At 52.2% G+C, this 16574-nt stretch overlaps 1 protein-coding gene across 11 annotated transcripts in view; it reads right to left on the minus strand.

Moving 5' to 3' along the window:
• The window catches only part of CLEC16A (C-type lectin domain containing 16A), a 194689-nt gene that overhangs the window by 26455 nt on the left and 151660 nt on the right, over nt 1-16574 (minus strand). For 5 of the 11 annotated variants that reach the window (XM_081820022.1, XM_081820023.1, XM_081820028.1 and 2 more), the window contains exon 21: nt 16116-16209. The exons of 1 other annotated variant lie outside the window; for it this stretch is intronic. In XM_081820022.1, the coding sequence (XP_081676148.1) occupies nt 16116-16209 (94 nt within the window). Of the gene's footprint in view, nt 1-16115; nt 16284-16574 lie in introns of all 11 variants that reach the window. 5 more of the 11 variants (XM_081820024.1, XM_081820026.1, XM_081820025.1 and 2 more) reach the window with 1 other exon arrangement.

Here is a 16574-nt window from a genome sequence, read left to right on the forward strand (position 1 = left end):
TCTCCTGCCCCACACATCTCAGGCTGCTTGCAGGACCCACATGCATACCATGGTTTTCATAGCCCAGAGCCTGCCATCATCTGCCCAGGACGCACCCTGTTTAACCTGGCCCATCCATCAAGACCTTCTTCTAGAGCCCTCCTCGCCCTCCGGTTCTGGTTGGGCTGACGTCCCTGTCCTGGGCTCCCACACCATTACAGTAAGGATCAAACTGTGTAGCGATAGTGCGTTAGGTGTGGTCTTCCCTAGGACACCATGAACTCCTGGAAGGCAAGGCCCATCCAGAACCTTCTACTCCCTGGTTCTTGGCAGAGTGTGGTGTAGAGCTGTGCCCATGACAGGTGTCCTGAAAGCATGTTGAGCACTGGTCTCTCCTGAAACTGGGCCCAGGGCACCAGATAGATTTGCTCCCAAACCCTGAATGTCCCAGTACTCCAAACTCACTAAGAAGCAGCTGCTCTGATGGAGGAGAGAGCCCATCTGAGCATGACCCCAGCCCACCAAGCTGTCCATCCATCTCTGGGCTACAGTTGACAGGGCTGGTCACATCAGATTTATGGAGAAGGGACCTCAATCATGCTGGGCCCCATGCTGCACAAGCCAACGGTAGGAGCGCAGTGAAGATTTGTGGATTAAAGAAATGACAATCAGCCCACAGCATCTGACCCTAGTGGTCACCCAGACCCTCTTGTTAAGCCATCTAAGAGAAATTCAGTGAGATCTCTTCATCTCTAATAGTGTCCTCAAGACTGGATGGCCTTTAGAATGAGCCAGGGAGCTTCAAAAAACACCAATGACCCTCTCCTCACTCTGATTTAACTGGCACTGGGCTTTCCAAATTCTCTCAAGGCGATTCTAGAAATGCGTAGCCAGAGCTGAGGGCCACACGCAGGGTTATGCTGGTTCAGCCCAGGGCCTCAGGCTGGAGAAGATCTTGCATGGGCTGGGACTCCATGTTTCTAAAAGGCTGTGCCTCTGCCCCCAGGAAACCATGAGGACAGGTCCCGTGGGATTCTCTGGCTGAGTGAAGGGGTTCTAGTTGACTGACTTTCTGACCACCCAGTTGGCCATCTCACAGAAGTCGTGGGGGTACTGGACTATAGAAGGACAGGTCCACCTGCTCACAGGAGCAAGGAGCTGGCTCAAAGGCCTGCCCAAGCTGAGCAGGCCCTATCACCTCTGGCAACAGGCGAATGAGGCCACTCTCCAGCCTGAAGTCAGAGGAAAACCCCCAGACACTGCCTGGCGCACTCAGCCCCTCTGCTCCTTGGGGATGGCACTGCTGTGCTTTGTTTGGATGGAGTCCCGACCAAGGCTCAGGGATGTGCTTACTCTGAGGTGGATGAAGTGGGGTCAGGGGTCAGTCGCCCGAGGGGTTTGTTGGAAAAAAGCCATGCGCCAGGGATAGGAGACACTTGCAAAGTGCAGTTTGGGGCTTCTAGCTGTTTGCAAATTAGAGGTCAATAAGAAGTAATTACCATCCCATGGGCTTGTTAGTTATGGGGTGCTGATTCTTCCAGCAGACCTCTGAGCCATATCAGTAATAACAGAGGACAGGGAATAAAAGTAAAAATAACACAGAGAGGGAGGCTGGCAAGAGCAGGAGTCGGGGTCAGGCAGAGGTAGGATGGAACACTGGAGTCGCTGACTTGCTGTGTAAGTCTAGGTAAGTTCCTTAACCACCCTGGGCCTCAGGAAACTTCAACTGCAAAATGAGCAGAGGTCTGCCTCTCCCCAGGCAGGTTCAGAAGGTGAGATAATGAATCCATGGAACATGCTTGGTACAGAGCTGGAAGCACAGAAGATGGCCCATCGAGGGGAGCAATATCACTGTCACAGTGACAGGGAGCCTGCCCCATGTCACAGTGATGAGGACCCGGGGGAGCCTGCCCCCTGTCACAGGAACGGGGAGCCTGGCCCCTCACTCCGTGCTCAGCTTCCCTGCCTGGAACACCTTGTCACCTCCCACCCAGTCTGCTCCGATGAGTCCTCCTGTATCAGCCCATACCACCTACGCAGGGAAGCCTCCCTGATCCCCACTGGAGAAGACCAGGTTCCCTGTTATTAGCTAATCATTTGCCGGTACACTTATATGAATAATGCTGTTATTTTTCCAAGATTGCAAGCTCCATGTGGCAGGGCCATGAGTGTCTGGCTTGCTCATGGCTGTCACCTCAAACCCAACCCAGCACCTGTGGCTCAACAGATGCTCAATACACGTATGCTAAACAAAGGACTTCCACAGAAGCCCATCTGTGTAGAGCCATGACGGCAATGAGCTGAAGAACTCCCCAACCTCACATCACTGAAGAGCTTAACTACATATTAGGCCAGCCCTAGAACCTTCCAGAAAGTTTCTAAATTCACCCCTGACCAGCAGACCTTAAATCTCCACAGCAGAGGCTCTGGTGCTCAGCGGGCACACAAGCGTTCCCCACTGCAGGTCAGCGCTTTATTATTATTTTTTTTTTGTAAAAAGAATTCTGGCTGAGAGCCAGCCCAGACTGCAAAAAGTAGGAGAAAAAGCTGTTGATACATCACACCTATTGGGCAGATGTCAATTGGCCTGGGGAAGCCTAGACAACCACTTAGTGCCACCTGCCATGCACAGGCATCTCGGGCCTGATTTATCAGCGCGCTCTGACAGGCGTGCTCAGAAACCTCTTCTCGGCCCAGGAGCGAAGCCGGGCTCAGGAACCACGTGTGAGGGGCTGCAGTTGAGATCATGGTGTCCCAGCTACCAAATGCGGCTCCCCCAGGGCAAGGCTAGGAATGTCCTCAGGTGCCCAGCCCTGAGGAGGACCCCAGGACACGGAACTGAGCAGACTGTGGGGGTGAGGGGGCAGAGGAGGGGATTTCAGCAGCACCACCAACCACTGTGTGACCTGGGGCAAGTTACTCAACCTCTCTGGGCCTCAGACTCCTCCACTGTTAAGTAGGGGTAGTAACAGGGCCTTCCTCCCCAGGCTGTTGTGACCTGGATGTGGAGACACCTAGCCGGATGCTGGCGACGGAAGGCTCTTCAGGAAACCCTCTTCAGTGGTAGGTGAGCCATTCAGCCATTCTGACAGAGTGCAAAGCACCCCGGGGCTTCCTGGAGGTACAACCTGGCTGGTCACCTGACCTCCAGGGCCTCAGCTTCCCCCGGCTCCCCGCCATGGCATTATGAGAGTGTGAATGGGAAGTGCTTTGCTGAGCCTGAGGTGCTACATGGGGATGTAGGGGGGACAGCGCCATCCTCAGGAGCACATCTGTCACAACCAGGCAAGCTGCTCCCAAACCCATCACTGACCAAGGAGTCACCCACCCTGCCCCGGCTCTCAGCTTCTGGCGGACCCCGCTGGCCCCCCCGCCACTGCTGTCTCCAATGCACTCCCCACCCGGCGGCCACAAGGAGCTCAGAGAAACACGGATCAGCTCTGTAGTCCCCGGCTTGAAATCCAGAGAGTTCGGATGAAATCCCCATCTCCCCCCAGCCTGCCACTCCCACCTGAGCAATCTTCTCCTCTACCCACCCCCTCTGACCCCCTGCATGCCAGTAGCCCTGGCAGGCCTCTAGGTGGCTTGCCTGTGTGCAATTGCTCCCCCACCCCATGACTTCTGGCACAGCGGACACCCCGTTTCTGTGTCTGCTTCTGCCACACGGGCTGCCAGCCGTACAGGGGCCAGGAACAGAGCTGCGGGATGTGCTTGGTGCGCACCTGCCAGAAGAATGCACAGTGGCTGAGGGGGCAATGGCTTTGGTGGCTCTGGCAGGGCGGGTGCCCGGAGGTCCCCTTGACTGGCAGAGCCTGAGAGCACCAGCGAGAACACTTGTGAGTGGACTGGGGGAGCTGGGCCAGCTGCCCTGCAAGGGGCTAGAGTCCCGGCCATGAGGCCAGAAGCCCTGGCCTACCACCCCCGACGTCAACCTGGGCAGGCTGCTCTAGCCCTCTGGGCCCTGGCTCCCTCCTCTTCAACATCAGAGACTGTTACTTATGGGGCTGTTGTGAGGCCCCTTACAGGGTGCTGGCCCCGGGCTAAGCTCCTGCCCTCGGGAGGGAGGCTCTATTCTACAGAAGAAACTGAGGCTCAGGGGTCTTCCAGAACTTCCTGACAGCACACAGCAGTCAATGGGTAGGTGCCGAACAAGCTAGGGGGGCTAACTCCAGGGCATGTGCCCCTACCCTCCTCTCGGCGAGAGCTCCCTGGCAGGGCTGTCTGTCACGCGGTGTAGAGAGCGTGGGGGCATACTTGTGGCATATGGCAGATGCCCGAATGTTGCTAGCTTTTAAGCTGCTTGAGGCTGTGGGTGTCCCAGGAGGCATGAAGGGCCCCTCTGCTGACCCAGTAGGGACACAAGGCGGTACAGGGTGTTTTCTGCATCTGCTTTCTGCTGAGGTGGAGGCAAGAGGTCAGAGAGGGGACAAGGAACACGCCGTGCCTCCGCCGCGCAGGCACTGTTTCAGGATGCCAGAACGCTGCTCTGAGCTGTGGGATGTTTTCCTTGGGCATCAGGCTGGAAATCTGTTTTTTGTTTTTTTTTTTTAAAAAACATTTTTCCAGAATGCCCAAGATTTTATAAATGTCAACTATCTCAGAACATCCTGCAGGATACTAAGGGTAGGGGTGGGGGGCTCATTCCATCAACACTGACTCTTCCAGTCACTGGACTGACGCCAGGATTTACGAGGACCCCACCTGAGAGGCTGGAGTTTGCATCATCCCCAGCACCTGAGGCCCAACTGTCAGCCTGTGAAGTCAACATACTCAGAAAGCCACAACAAAGGGCGACTTGAGCTCAGAAGCTCCAGAGAACCTTTAAGTCAACTTAGCAAGAAAGGAAAGAACCCGGAGCAAGAGATAGCCTTTTTCTCAAGAAGCAGGTAGAAGCATTACAAAGGGCAGGAGTTCGAAACTAGACTCAGTATCTCTGGGACCCTGGGTAGGGGCTCTGCATGTGAGTCTCGCTTGTCCCAGCTGCAAAAGCGGGGTTAGTGACACGACAGTTTTTACACATTTCTCTCTATTTTTATATAAAATAACTCGCTTAGTGCCTAGCAAGCACACAGCATGCATTCAATAAATCAATAAATGGGAATTTCATCCCGGAGCCTTACAAAGTCTGTGAAGTTAGAAGTATACCACATATGGTATGCACCTGAATTTTTACCAAACCTGCACATATTTTCAGAGGAGTCATTGCAAATCACCTGCCAAACTTAGTATTTCATGCAGTTGAAGCATCTAATGCCCAAATCATGGGGTGATTTCAGGGACTTGAGTTCATGGCAGGCAACAATGGAGACAAAGTAAAACAATTCATTGGCCTCGATTTGCTGGGCTTTGGGATATCTTTTTGCAATTACTCTGGGGCTCAAGGAACAGGCTGTTTAAGTGTGAAGAGATGTCACAAGACAGCCATCCCTGCCACACTGGGATAATATTGACTTTCGGCCCTCTGGGAATCTGAGATGTTGAACAAATAATACTCTGTGTTTCTGGAGAAAAGCACATTCATACAAAATGCCATGGCCGGACAGCCACAAATAAAGGAAGCTGTACTGAGTCATGGGATGCTGGCTAGAGAGAGAGAGAAGAACCGAAGAAAGTCCTAACCCCAGCAGAGATGCCGGGAGGTAGGAGGAGAGCCCATGGGGGGAGCCATCATGCCATCATGCTCCGTCTGCGACAAGCCAAGCAGAGGGCAGGCCAGCCCTTGGAGGCCCCGCACCCACTCCACTGGAAAGTTGCAGTCACCACAGCTCCTGAAGGCCTCCTGGACAGAACAATATCCCCAAGTAACGAGGATTTTGCTGGCTCACAAGTTGGGATCGTCAAAATGCCCTTGCTTGGAGACATGCACACAGAAGGTCCAGACAGAAAGTGAGACTCTTTGATAGCTTGCCTTAAACTAGCCCTGGGAGCCTCTCTCTCCCTCCACCCACATACTTCATTGGCCACCAAGTCCTGTTAGGGCCGCAGCCCTAGATATTTCTGGCCTCGCTTCATGGTTACTTGCTCCAGGGAAATCCTTGCGCAACGGTGCGCAGAGCGCTTGTTATTTAAGGACAAAAAATTGGCCCCAACCTGAATGTCTGTCAATGGGGGCCTGGCTAGATAAACAGGGGTTTGCCCACACGACGGACTGCTCAGCAGCAATAAAAATGAAAGCAGGCACTCTTATGAACTAACAGGAAAAAAAAAACCCAAGGCGTACTGTTGAGTGAAAACAGTGATGGTTTGTGTGGAAAAAACACAAAGGCCTTGCGACACTGTAGTACTAGCAGAGGACGCACATACACAGGGAAAGGTATAGAAGGAGGCGTGCCAAGCTGAGGGAGGGAGGGCAGGGCTTCTACTGGTTTCCATGCTCCTGGCTCATGCTATTGGATGGAATACAATAGTTCACAGGATTCCCAAAGCACACCTGATTCCCAGGTGTTCTGCCCCCCAACATGGGTTCATGGAGTGGGCCAGGTGCTTCCCTTCCCGGAGCTCAGGTTTCCTGGTCCGCCCACTGAGGAGTGGCATGGGCCTCCCAGGGCTGTCGCGTGGTTGCTCGGGAACTGTCCAGCTCAGGCAGACGTGAAGTAAGTGCTTGTGGTCAGTACCTCGGGGAGCGGGCCTGTGCTGGGCTTTGGCCAGAGATCTCTGCTCTTCTCTGGCCCTGGCTCTGCCTCTAGAAGCTATGGGGCCTCAGGCACATCCCAGAACGACAATCCTCATGGCCCTTTGGCAGGAGGTAAATTCTGCCCTAGTGTTTTATCAGCACCCGATGAAAAGTCTTTCTAAATGAGCAAATCTGTGCAATGGTGGTGTGTCTTTGTTATTTACAGCAGAAGGAGCTGCTGGATGATTAACTTTGTGCAAACTGATTTAACACGTAGAAAGGGAACCTATTATTTAGGGTCCCCAAGGTCAGCCCTGACTAATAACAATGACAATAAAAAATACCGAGAGCCTAACCTTCGCTGCACACTGCACACGCATGAGGCGTCCTGCTAGGCACTTATGTGAATTAACTCCTATCACGCTCACGACAGCCTAATGAGGTGGGTGACATTTTCATCCCCGCTTTTTTTTTTTCTTTTGAATTGTGGTAAAATACACATAACCTAAAATTTACCATCTTAACTATTTTTTGTGTACAGTTCAGTAGTGTTAAGCACATTCACATTTTTTCTATGAATAAACACGCACAGGGGGCGAACCAACTGGCCCAAGGCCACGTAATGAGTCTAAGGTGGGGCCAGGACTTGAAGCTGAACTGTCTGCTCCAGGGCTGTGCTAAGCCGCCTGCTTCTGCTGACTCTCACCTGGGCAAATGCTGTTGCTGAGAAAAGAAACCTGAGACGGAGGAGTGGCAAGATCAATGGAAGAGGACACTGAATTTGCTTCATGGGCACCTCAGGGTGGAGAGATTCAGCGCATCCTATCTTCTCTTGGTGCTCTTCCTTTTCTCCTCACTGCCCTGCAATACCTGTGCTGGACCTGTCCTAGGAAGGCCGACAGGACCGAGAGCCGACAGGAGCCGCATCTGCAGGGTGGGCACGGGCGTGTGCGCACACACCGGCACGCAGCCGTGCTGCTTGCTCCGACACGTGCCCGCCCGTTCTGGGCTGCCAGAAAGGCTGCCCCCGGGGGCCCGCCTGAGCCAACAGAACATTCCCAAGTGCAGCCAAGGTCGAAGGGCAGAGTGAAGCTGGGGTCTGGTCTCTTCTCATGCCCTCCAGCAAAGGCTCCCCGCTTTCTTGTCCATGAGCAACCCGGGCAGTGTTCCCTGCTCTCTGACATGCTCCACAAGGCTCCCGGGCACACAGGCGCTTTGAGAGTTTAAGGTGGGTAATGACCCCGAAAAGTGAAGCAACACTCAATTCTTTGGAACTCTTTCCTCCTCTCCGTCTCCGCCCCCCGAGAAAGGCTCATGGGACCTGAAGGCTGCCTCTGCCTGTGTGCTCTGTTTCGCAAGAGCATTCCTCAGACACCGAGTGCCTGTGTGTCAACTGGGATAGAGTCCAAATCTGGGGGCACGTTCCAGGTGAGGGAATCTTAAGGGCCCTGATTCAGGAACGTGGTTCCTTGTGGGCTGTGTGCTCCCAGCTGGACAGCGTGCTCACTCGCCTTCTTTGTGGCTGCCCTGGGGGCTCCAAGAAGAGGCGTGGAAAGCAGGGACCCCCAGGACTCAGCTCAGGGATGATTTTTGCGTGGAACCTGATCCCCACATCCCCGACCCAACCGCTCAAAGGCTATTCTCTTAGACACGACTGCCAGAAAGCTTTGAAGAGAGCTCTAATCCTGCTGCTTTTGCACTGGCAAGATTTCTAAGTCTCATTTCTGCTTTTTGGTCTTCATGGACCAGGAATGAATCTCTACAAGGATGGGCCTTCATGTGCTCTACCCAGTCTGGAAGTGGTGGTTGCGGGGGTGGCGGGGGGGTGGAGGGGGGAGAAGGGTGTCTTTCCGTGTGGCTGCTTTGCAGGCAAGCTGGGGTTTAGTGTGTGTGAGTGTGATGCGTGGAAGACGGGAACGGGGAATGCTGTGTCTAAGCCAGGGCCACCTGAAGGCCCCCTCTTTAACGAGGGTCTGTCTCGCCAACCTCTGACAATCAGAGGTCGGTGGTAGAGCCGTCAGGGCTTGGCCACCACCAATGCCAGCCTTGAGGCGAGAGGGGGATTTAGAGATATGGCTCTCAGCCTGCCCTGTGTGAGCCCTGCAGCCTTGGTCCAAGCCTTGGCTTCCCATATGTAGATCAGGACAAGCGCTCCCAGCTCCCAGCATTGTCCAGAGCATAGAATCAATGCATACCGAGCACCTGGCACAGTTCATTCTTCTGGTCAAACTCTATCCCGCGCTCCCAGAAGCAGATGATGTTTTCTCTCTGACACACCCCCACTTTTGGAGCCAACAACGTGGTTTGGCCTGATCCTAGTGAGGCCTCAGGTGGCTGGCTGTGGGCAGGCCTTTATTTCTAAAATCAGAAAAGGAGAATTCCCTTCAGATGTGTCAAAGCGGAGTCAGGAACCGAGAGGCAGGTGGGTGCTGGAGGCAGCAGAAGGGCAGGCCGACCTGAGTGCACAGCCTCTCTGCAGGAGGGGCATCTGGTATGACCTTGGGCAGCTTGTTTCCTCAAAGGCACAAAAGGAAAATGGCAAAACCTCCTTTCTGAGGGTTGCTGGATCAAATGAGAAAATTGCATAAAGTGCTTAGCAGCTCAATACGTCTTGCTTAAAAATAAGTAAATAAATAAAGGCCTCAGGGTCAGAATCAAGTTTCTCTAAGTCACTGACCCAGTGGCTAGAGTCTCTGGCCGGGGAGCTGAAGGCTGGGAGGGGTGGCTAAGGGGGAGCGGGGCGTTGAGGAGATTGGAGGAAGGTGGCAGGGAGCTTCTCCTTCCGGCGGGACCCCAGAAAGGCCATTCTTCTTGCCTTGGGGAGCTGGCAGGAGGGAAGTGGCTCCAGTGTTATAATCAGAAACAAGACAAATAATGGGCCTAAAAATTTAGTTTCTGGGAAACACTGTCACGAGATGACATTAGCACCTAGTACGTGATCCCAGGAGAGAAGTTAGGACTGAGGTCTATGAATTAAACATTGATTTTTTTTTGGCTGTCAGTCCCAGGCTTCATGGTCAGCTCAGCTGGCTCTGAGAACACTGTAATCTTCGCATTCTTCCTCAGTTACTCAGCTGCCAAGGGTTGGCCCTGGAACCGCACTGCCTTTCCACAGAACTATTAAGTGTTCTGGGTCAGTGACTGATAGGGCCAGTTTGTTTGCCTTTGATAAAGATAACACTTGTGGAAAGCACAGCACTCCCTCTGTGCTCAGGGATTTACATGTTTGCTCAGAGACAGATGGTGCCCTGGACCCAGTAGGACATGGAGTCATGGGACAAGAAGAGAGGAAAGCAGAGCTTGGCCCTTGCGGGATGAAGTCTGACTCTCCAGTTGGCATCCTGAGCCAACTGGTGCAGGTGCCAGAGCCGGGTCTGAGCAAGACAGCAACACCCCTGCAGCCGGAGTTTACAGGCTGCTGGGGAAATGAGACACTGAGCAATTCATCCCGCCCAGACTGCATCTAGCAATCCACGTCCCTAACCCGCCTTCGACAGTCACTGAGCACCTGCTCGCTAAGTGTCAGCAGGGGAGGGCAAGACAAAGAGAAACCCCAAGGCCTTCCACACGAGTGCAGGGCAAGCGACACAGACGACATATGGGTCAACTTTAGCTAATGGCAAGGGCTCTGAAGACTGTGGGAAAACCATCCCACTCGGATGTAGATATTCCAAAGAACTGGGAGCAGGTGTTCAAATAAAAACTTCCACATGCACACTCATAGCAGCGCTGTAAGCGCTTGCCCAAAGGTGAAAACCAGCCATGTGGCCATCAGTGGGTGAAAGAATGGATGAATGAGATGTGGTCCATCCACACAGTGTCTAGCTCTGACACATGCTACAACGTGGAGGAACCTCGAACACGTGACGCTAAGTGAACGAAGCCAGACACAAAAGGCTACACGACGTAGGACATATGTGAAACGTCCAGAACGGGTTAAGTCCATCGAGACAGAATACAGAGCAGTGGTTGCCGGGGGCTGGGGAAGGGCGAATGGTGAGCGACCGTTCGATGGGAACAGGCTTTTATTTGGGGGGTGATGAAGGTATTGTGGAACTAGCAGAGGTGGTGGTGGCACAAGACTGCAAATGTACTAAACGCCACAGAACTGTATCTTTTCAAAAGGTTTTATGTGAATTTCACCTCAATTAAACAAAACCAGCTGCTGCACAGAGAGGGCCTGGGGGGTGTCGGGGCCCCCAGCAGAGGCCCCCCTGGGCAGGTATCTGAGCAGAGTCCTAAATGCTGAGAAGGAACCAGCCACATGGAGGGCTCCAAGCAGAAGTCTGGATTAGAATTGGGAAGGACGGGGGGTGGGGGGCTGAGCAAGAGGGACCGTGGAGTTCTGTCCACCTCCATGTCACCATGACCTGCCAGGTGAACACCTGTGAGCAGCCTCTGGGCCAGGAGGAGTCAGAGTGGGGGTTAAGGCTGCCCTGGAAGGCTGAAGCCCTGGCCCTCTGACTGGAGGCTGCTGCCCATGCCTCCCACCCCCCCACCAGGGGCACTTCCAGGAATGGCTTCTGCTCAGGGGTGGGCCAGTCCACTTGGTGTTTATGGAAAGATGCCTCGGTGGTCTAGTTTTGGACACCCCGCCTCCCTTGGCAGATTCCGGCAATCAGCTGTCACCTTGGGTTGGTGGGACAGGTCCCTCGAGGGCACAAACCATGGAAGGCTGCATCTCAAAGGCCAACTCTAGAGCTGGTCGTGCCTGTGCACCTGGACACGCTGTCTGCTGATGACCCAGCCGCCCCAGCCAGGCATGCACCCAAGCCTCTACCCTCGTGGAGTAAAACTTTCTGCAGGGGAAAGAGCCATGAACATGAAATCAGCCAATACAAAGAATTTGTGATTTCTCTCCAAGCCCAATGGAAAAAGAAAAATACACCAAAGTGGCTAGTCACCTAAGAGCCCTGATTTATATTCTACTTTAGTATCTCTTCCAAGGAAATGGAAGGTACATTTTCATCAAATATAATCATTTACAGCTTGTAAAGGGGGGACAAACTGCTCTGTGATGGCCACCTGGGCTACAGATGAAACGGAAGATATGTCATAACACAGCTAGTCCCTCTAGCAGTCACCCCGAGGCAGGTGGCCAGAACTGTCTTCTCTACTGGGGATTATCCCCTAGGCGGGGGTGAGGGTCCCACACAGCCTGGGGTTTTGCAGCCGTGTGGCCTAGGGTGAGGGACACAGAGCAAGACCATTCCCAAAGTTGGGGGGAGGGAAGCGACAGGGTTGCACTCACGGGCTGTGGATGCCATAGCATCAGAGGCCAATCTAGGCCGTGCTTCTGATGACCCCCTCTGGCCCCACTGTTTGGTTTTTGAAAACTTTCAAGGTGAGGGTGAGGAAATTCATGAGGTGCAACCAACTGAAATCTATCACGTGAGTGCACTTGCCTGCCCCGGATGCACAACTTGTTCACTCTGGTGACAGAAATGAAGCAGAAGAATGCTTAAGATCTTCTGGGGTCTCCATTCTCTGGTGTCCCTTCCCTAGTCCAAGGGCCATGGACTAAACAACCCGAGGTCTAGAGCCCCAGAGAGAACTTCGTCTTCCTGGTGTTCACGCAGGAAGAAGGCATTAGTGGGATCTGCTCTAAGGCTGTGCAAAGCCCAGGTGTGGGCTCATTCTTCATCCAATAAATACTGAATGAAGGCACAGTGCTAGGTGCTGAGGTACAGCAATAAACAGGACAGACCAGGTGTCCATGGAAGTGACCTTCTCCGTGCGGAAGAAAGACCGCAGCCTGGTACCCAAACATATCATCCAGGTAAAGAACTGCAGAGAAAATAAACCAGGCTAATGGGATGGAGGAAGGAGGGATGGATCAGGAAAGGCCTCTCGGAGGAGGCGGCATGCAGACTGAGGCCTGTGCAGTAGGAAGAGGCAGCCACACACAGATCTGGGGAAGAACATCCAATGAGGAGGCCCTAAAGCAGGAGAGAGGCCAGTGACTTGGAGGAATGGTTCTAAACCATAGTCTGGAGAACCTTGGGGCCCTCCCAGGGTCAGAACTACTCACATAAAAATAATAACAAGAACTACTCACACAAAAATAAGACAGCATTTTCCTTTTACATTCACTCTCCCAGGAGTATACGGGGGAGCTTTCCAGAGGCCACACAGTGTATGCTATGACAACAGATTAAAAGCAGAAGCAGATGTAGGAGTCCAGCTGCCTTCTATTAAGCCAGATATTACAGAGATTTGCAAAAATATAAAACATGAAGTTTGTGTTTTGTTTTTTTTTTGCTTTGGAAAACAGTTATTGTTCATTAAAAACTATGTTATTTATATTTACATGTGATAGGTGTATTTTTATTTAAAAAATAAATATGTAAATAGTTAAAGCATTTCTCAGTTTTAATTTGTCCTACCTGAAATATTAATAAATATAATCCATATAAACTCTACCTCTTTGGGACCCTTGATACTTTTCTTAAGGGTCTAAAGGGGATCCTGAAGCCAAAACTTTGAGAAGCACTGACTCAGAGGAGCAGCAGGGGCTGGTACGGCTGGGGTATGGGATGGAAGGAAGTGGTGGGGGGGCTGCATCTGAGGGGCCAGCTGGGGCCAATCTCATAACAACCACACAAGACCGAGTGAGAGATTCAGATTTTGTTCCAAGTGCAATGGGAAGCTGCTAGAGGGTTGCAGAGAGGGGCATGATGTGATCTATGTTCTAGAAAGATCCCTCTGCCCAAAGGGAAGAGGTGAGGCTGGATGCCTGAGAACACTGAAGAAGCTCCTGCATGATCTAGGGCGAGGGCTGGTGGCCAGGACAGGGAGAAAAGTTGGGATGTACTCTGGAGGCAGAGGAGGCCAGTGGGGATGGGACGGGAAAGAGGAGGATCAAGGATGATTCCAGATGCTGGGTGGCTGTGGGGCAGGCTACAGAGATAGCAGGTGGTGAGGAAGGGCAGGGCGGGGAGAGCTCCCCTCCCTCTGTCTGAGTCACGCTGAGGCTCACGGATTTCACTTCCTCTCCAATACAGGCCATTTCGGGAAGGCAGCAAGGCCTCTCTCCCCAAGGGCCCAGAGCAGTCACCCTTGGGGGCACAATTGGGGTGAATGGCCCACTCTCCACCCCACAGCTGAGCGGCACTTCCAGGGGCTGTCAGGGGCGAGAGACAGGGAAGGGGCAGATGGCCAGTTTCGGCAGCTACCTTTGCCCTGCCACAGTCTCAAATGGCTCAACCTCAAATACCCCAACCCTGGGACCAGCAACAGGAGAGAGGCATTCCAGCTATGCCAGCATCCCTGCCAGGCAGGCCCAGGCCATGGTAGACAGGACCATACCCCCAGCACTGGATGACCTCACTTTTCCCCCGGAGCCCAGGCAGGGTGGGAGAAGTTAGCAATCACGCATTGTAAAGCCTTCTGCAAACAGAGAGATGATTATGCAGATGCCGAAGAATGTGACATTTGGCTCTAACTATTTATTTACACTTGCCTTGTTCCAAAAAGGATGGAACGGAAATAAGGCCGGGGTTTTTCTCCTTAACCCATTCATTCCTGAGATGAAACCCTAATGACCCTAAAGAAATGATTTCTTAATATAATGTCTGATGTCAGTTATATCTCAATTACAAAAATCACAAGGCAGTGCTTATAGAAATGTTATAAAAATTATAACTGTGTGTAAAAAAAAAAAAAAAAGAACGAATGAAAGAAAATGGAATGATTTCTTACCAAGCCAATCTTTATTTAACCCAGACTCGTGGCCATCATTTATATTTACTTAGCAACCATCCCTACAGAACGTGAAGAAACCTGGACAATTTTTAACAGAGAATCCTCCAGGGGCGCCTGGGTAGCTCAGTCGGTTAAGCGTCCGACTCTTGGTTTCGTCTCAGGTCATGATCTTGTGAGATCAAGCCCGGCGTTGGGCTCCATGCTCAGTGCAGAGTCTGCCTGACATTCGCCCTCCCTCTCTCTCTGCCCCTGCCCACCCCTCAAATAAATAATCTTAAAAAAAAAAAAATCGTCCAGACCCTGGAGTAGGCACAAATCATCTCCTATTTCATAGCTGAAAATGGAGGTGGTGCCACAATCGTTCTTATAGACCAAGACTGGTTTCAAGGATGGAAACAGTCACAGACTAGTGGGTGGCAGTGTGAACAGGTACACTTTTCCAGAGCGCACGTTGGGACTACATATGTCACGAAGAGAAGCCTCCCCTTCGACTCGGCAGACCAACTGCTGAGAATTTATCCCACAGACACTCAAGATTTGCAACAGTTATATCAAGGCCCCAAGGATGTTCTCTATGACACTGGAAGAGCAAAACACTGGAAATGACCCAAATGTCCATCAATGCAACACGATATAAAAGATTTTCTGGTCCAGCCATACAATAAAATACCATACAAGAGTTAATTATTAATTAGCATGAAGTCAATCTATATGCATTGACATGTAACACTGAATTAAGTGGGGGGTAAAAAGGCAAGGTGCAGAATTACATATATGGTATGACCCCATGTGTAAAAACTGACAAGAAAAAACATACATGGCATAAAATGAACATTTCTAAAATGATAAGCAAGGAACTGGTAACAGTGATTCCTTCTGGGGCAAAGCTGACTCATTTCTCATTTTATCATGTCCTGCTTGGGTTTTAAAATATCATATACTTACAGTATATATATTTCTAAAATAAATTAATGAAATCAAAGAACGAATATAGGATAAATCAGAGTGGAAGGAAAAGGACCCTGATTTTGGACAGGTCCTTACGGCCGCACTTTAAATCAACAGCTGTTCTTAAATCGATAACTGCTTTCAAAAACATTTTGCAACGTATCAATTGAAGTTCGAAACCCCAAACGCTTGCAGGGGACAGCCTGGACAACTTTCAGAAGTTTTGTAATCAAGGGCAAGGTTCTCTTTCGAGGGATCGGGGTGCACATGGATTGACTTAAGGTAGACGCACCAGAACAGGAAGGGGAGAGCCCGCCGGCCCTTTTGGAGAAGCAAGCTGCCCTTGAACTTTCTCTTTGTGTTTCTTTTTTTGGGAGGGGGGTGGTTTCAAGATGAGCACTGGAGAGAGTGGGCAGAGGTGCCCCCAGCTCCTGGATGCAAGACCCTGGCACAGCCCGTGGGGAGCTCTCACTTCTTCAGGGGCTCTAAGAGGAACCATGCATACTGTCTCTCTAGTCATCCTACATGGAGAAGGAAACCACTCCCCCACAACCTCATTACTAGCAATCTAAGTATTTCCAAGAAATTTCCAAGAAACTTCTTAGTCTTAATTCTGAGAAGTTCCTCCACATTCCCAGAAAATCTCTGGAAAACCAAACCCAGGCAGCAGAATACCAAAGAGAAAGCCAAGATTTATTTCTAGGGCTTGTGTTTCATCCTGTGCCATACTTTGATGAATCCTAAGAAATGGGTGCTTCCAGCCGAACGGACTCTGAGAGGCGCAGGGAAGCTCGCTCGCACAGGCTCCACAGAGAGCAAGCCCTGGAGCCCAGGCGGGGACGAGAGGCGGCGCGGGGTGGGGGCGGCTTACCTGGCACCTTGTCCACTGACGCGAACACAGAGCGCTGCACCGTGGGGTCGCTGCTGCCCCGGCGGCACTGGTCGTAGAAACGGAAAGGCAGGTGCTGGGTAGAAGAGGAGGAGCCAAGTCTGAACCCCAGGACTTCGGTCGTCGGCTGGATCGGGAGGTCCAGGAGGGCTACGTTCAAACAACACCGTGGTTCATGCTCATCGCGTGGGCCACGGGTACAGGTGGCGGGCTCTGGGTTGGGGGGGTGCGGCACGCGCAGCCAGAGTGGCCGCAGCTCTACCAGGCATATCACTCGGACAGTGCCAAGCAGGCAGCCAGCAGCCTCAGGCTGGGGAGACCCAGGTGACCCCAAAGGTTCCGCCTGAGCTCAAAACACAGTTGGTGCCTGGCGAGGGATTCAGAGATGGATGCCGGCCAGTCTCCGCTCTGGATCCTTGGCTTCCGCACGCAAAAGACCCT

Source organism: Leptonychotes weddellii, chromosome 5 (assembly GCF_054177405.1).
Source record: "Leptonychotes weddellii isolate Sample4059 chromosome 5, ASM5417740v2, whole genome shotgun sequence".
NCBI lineage: Eukaryota > Metazoa > Chordata > Mammalia > Carnivora > Phocidae > Leptonychotes > Leptonychotes weddellii.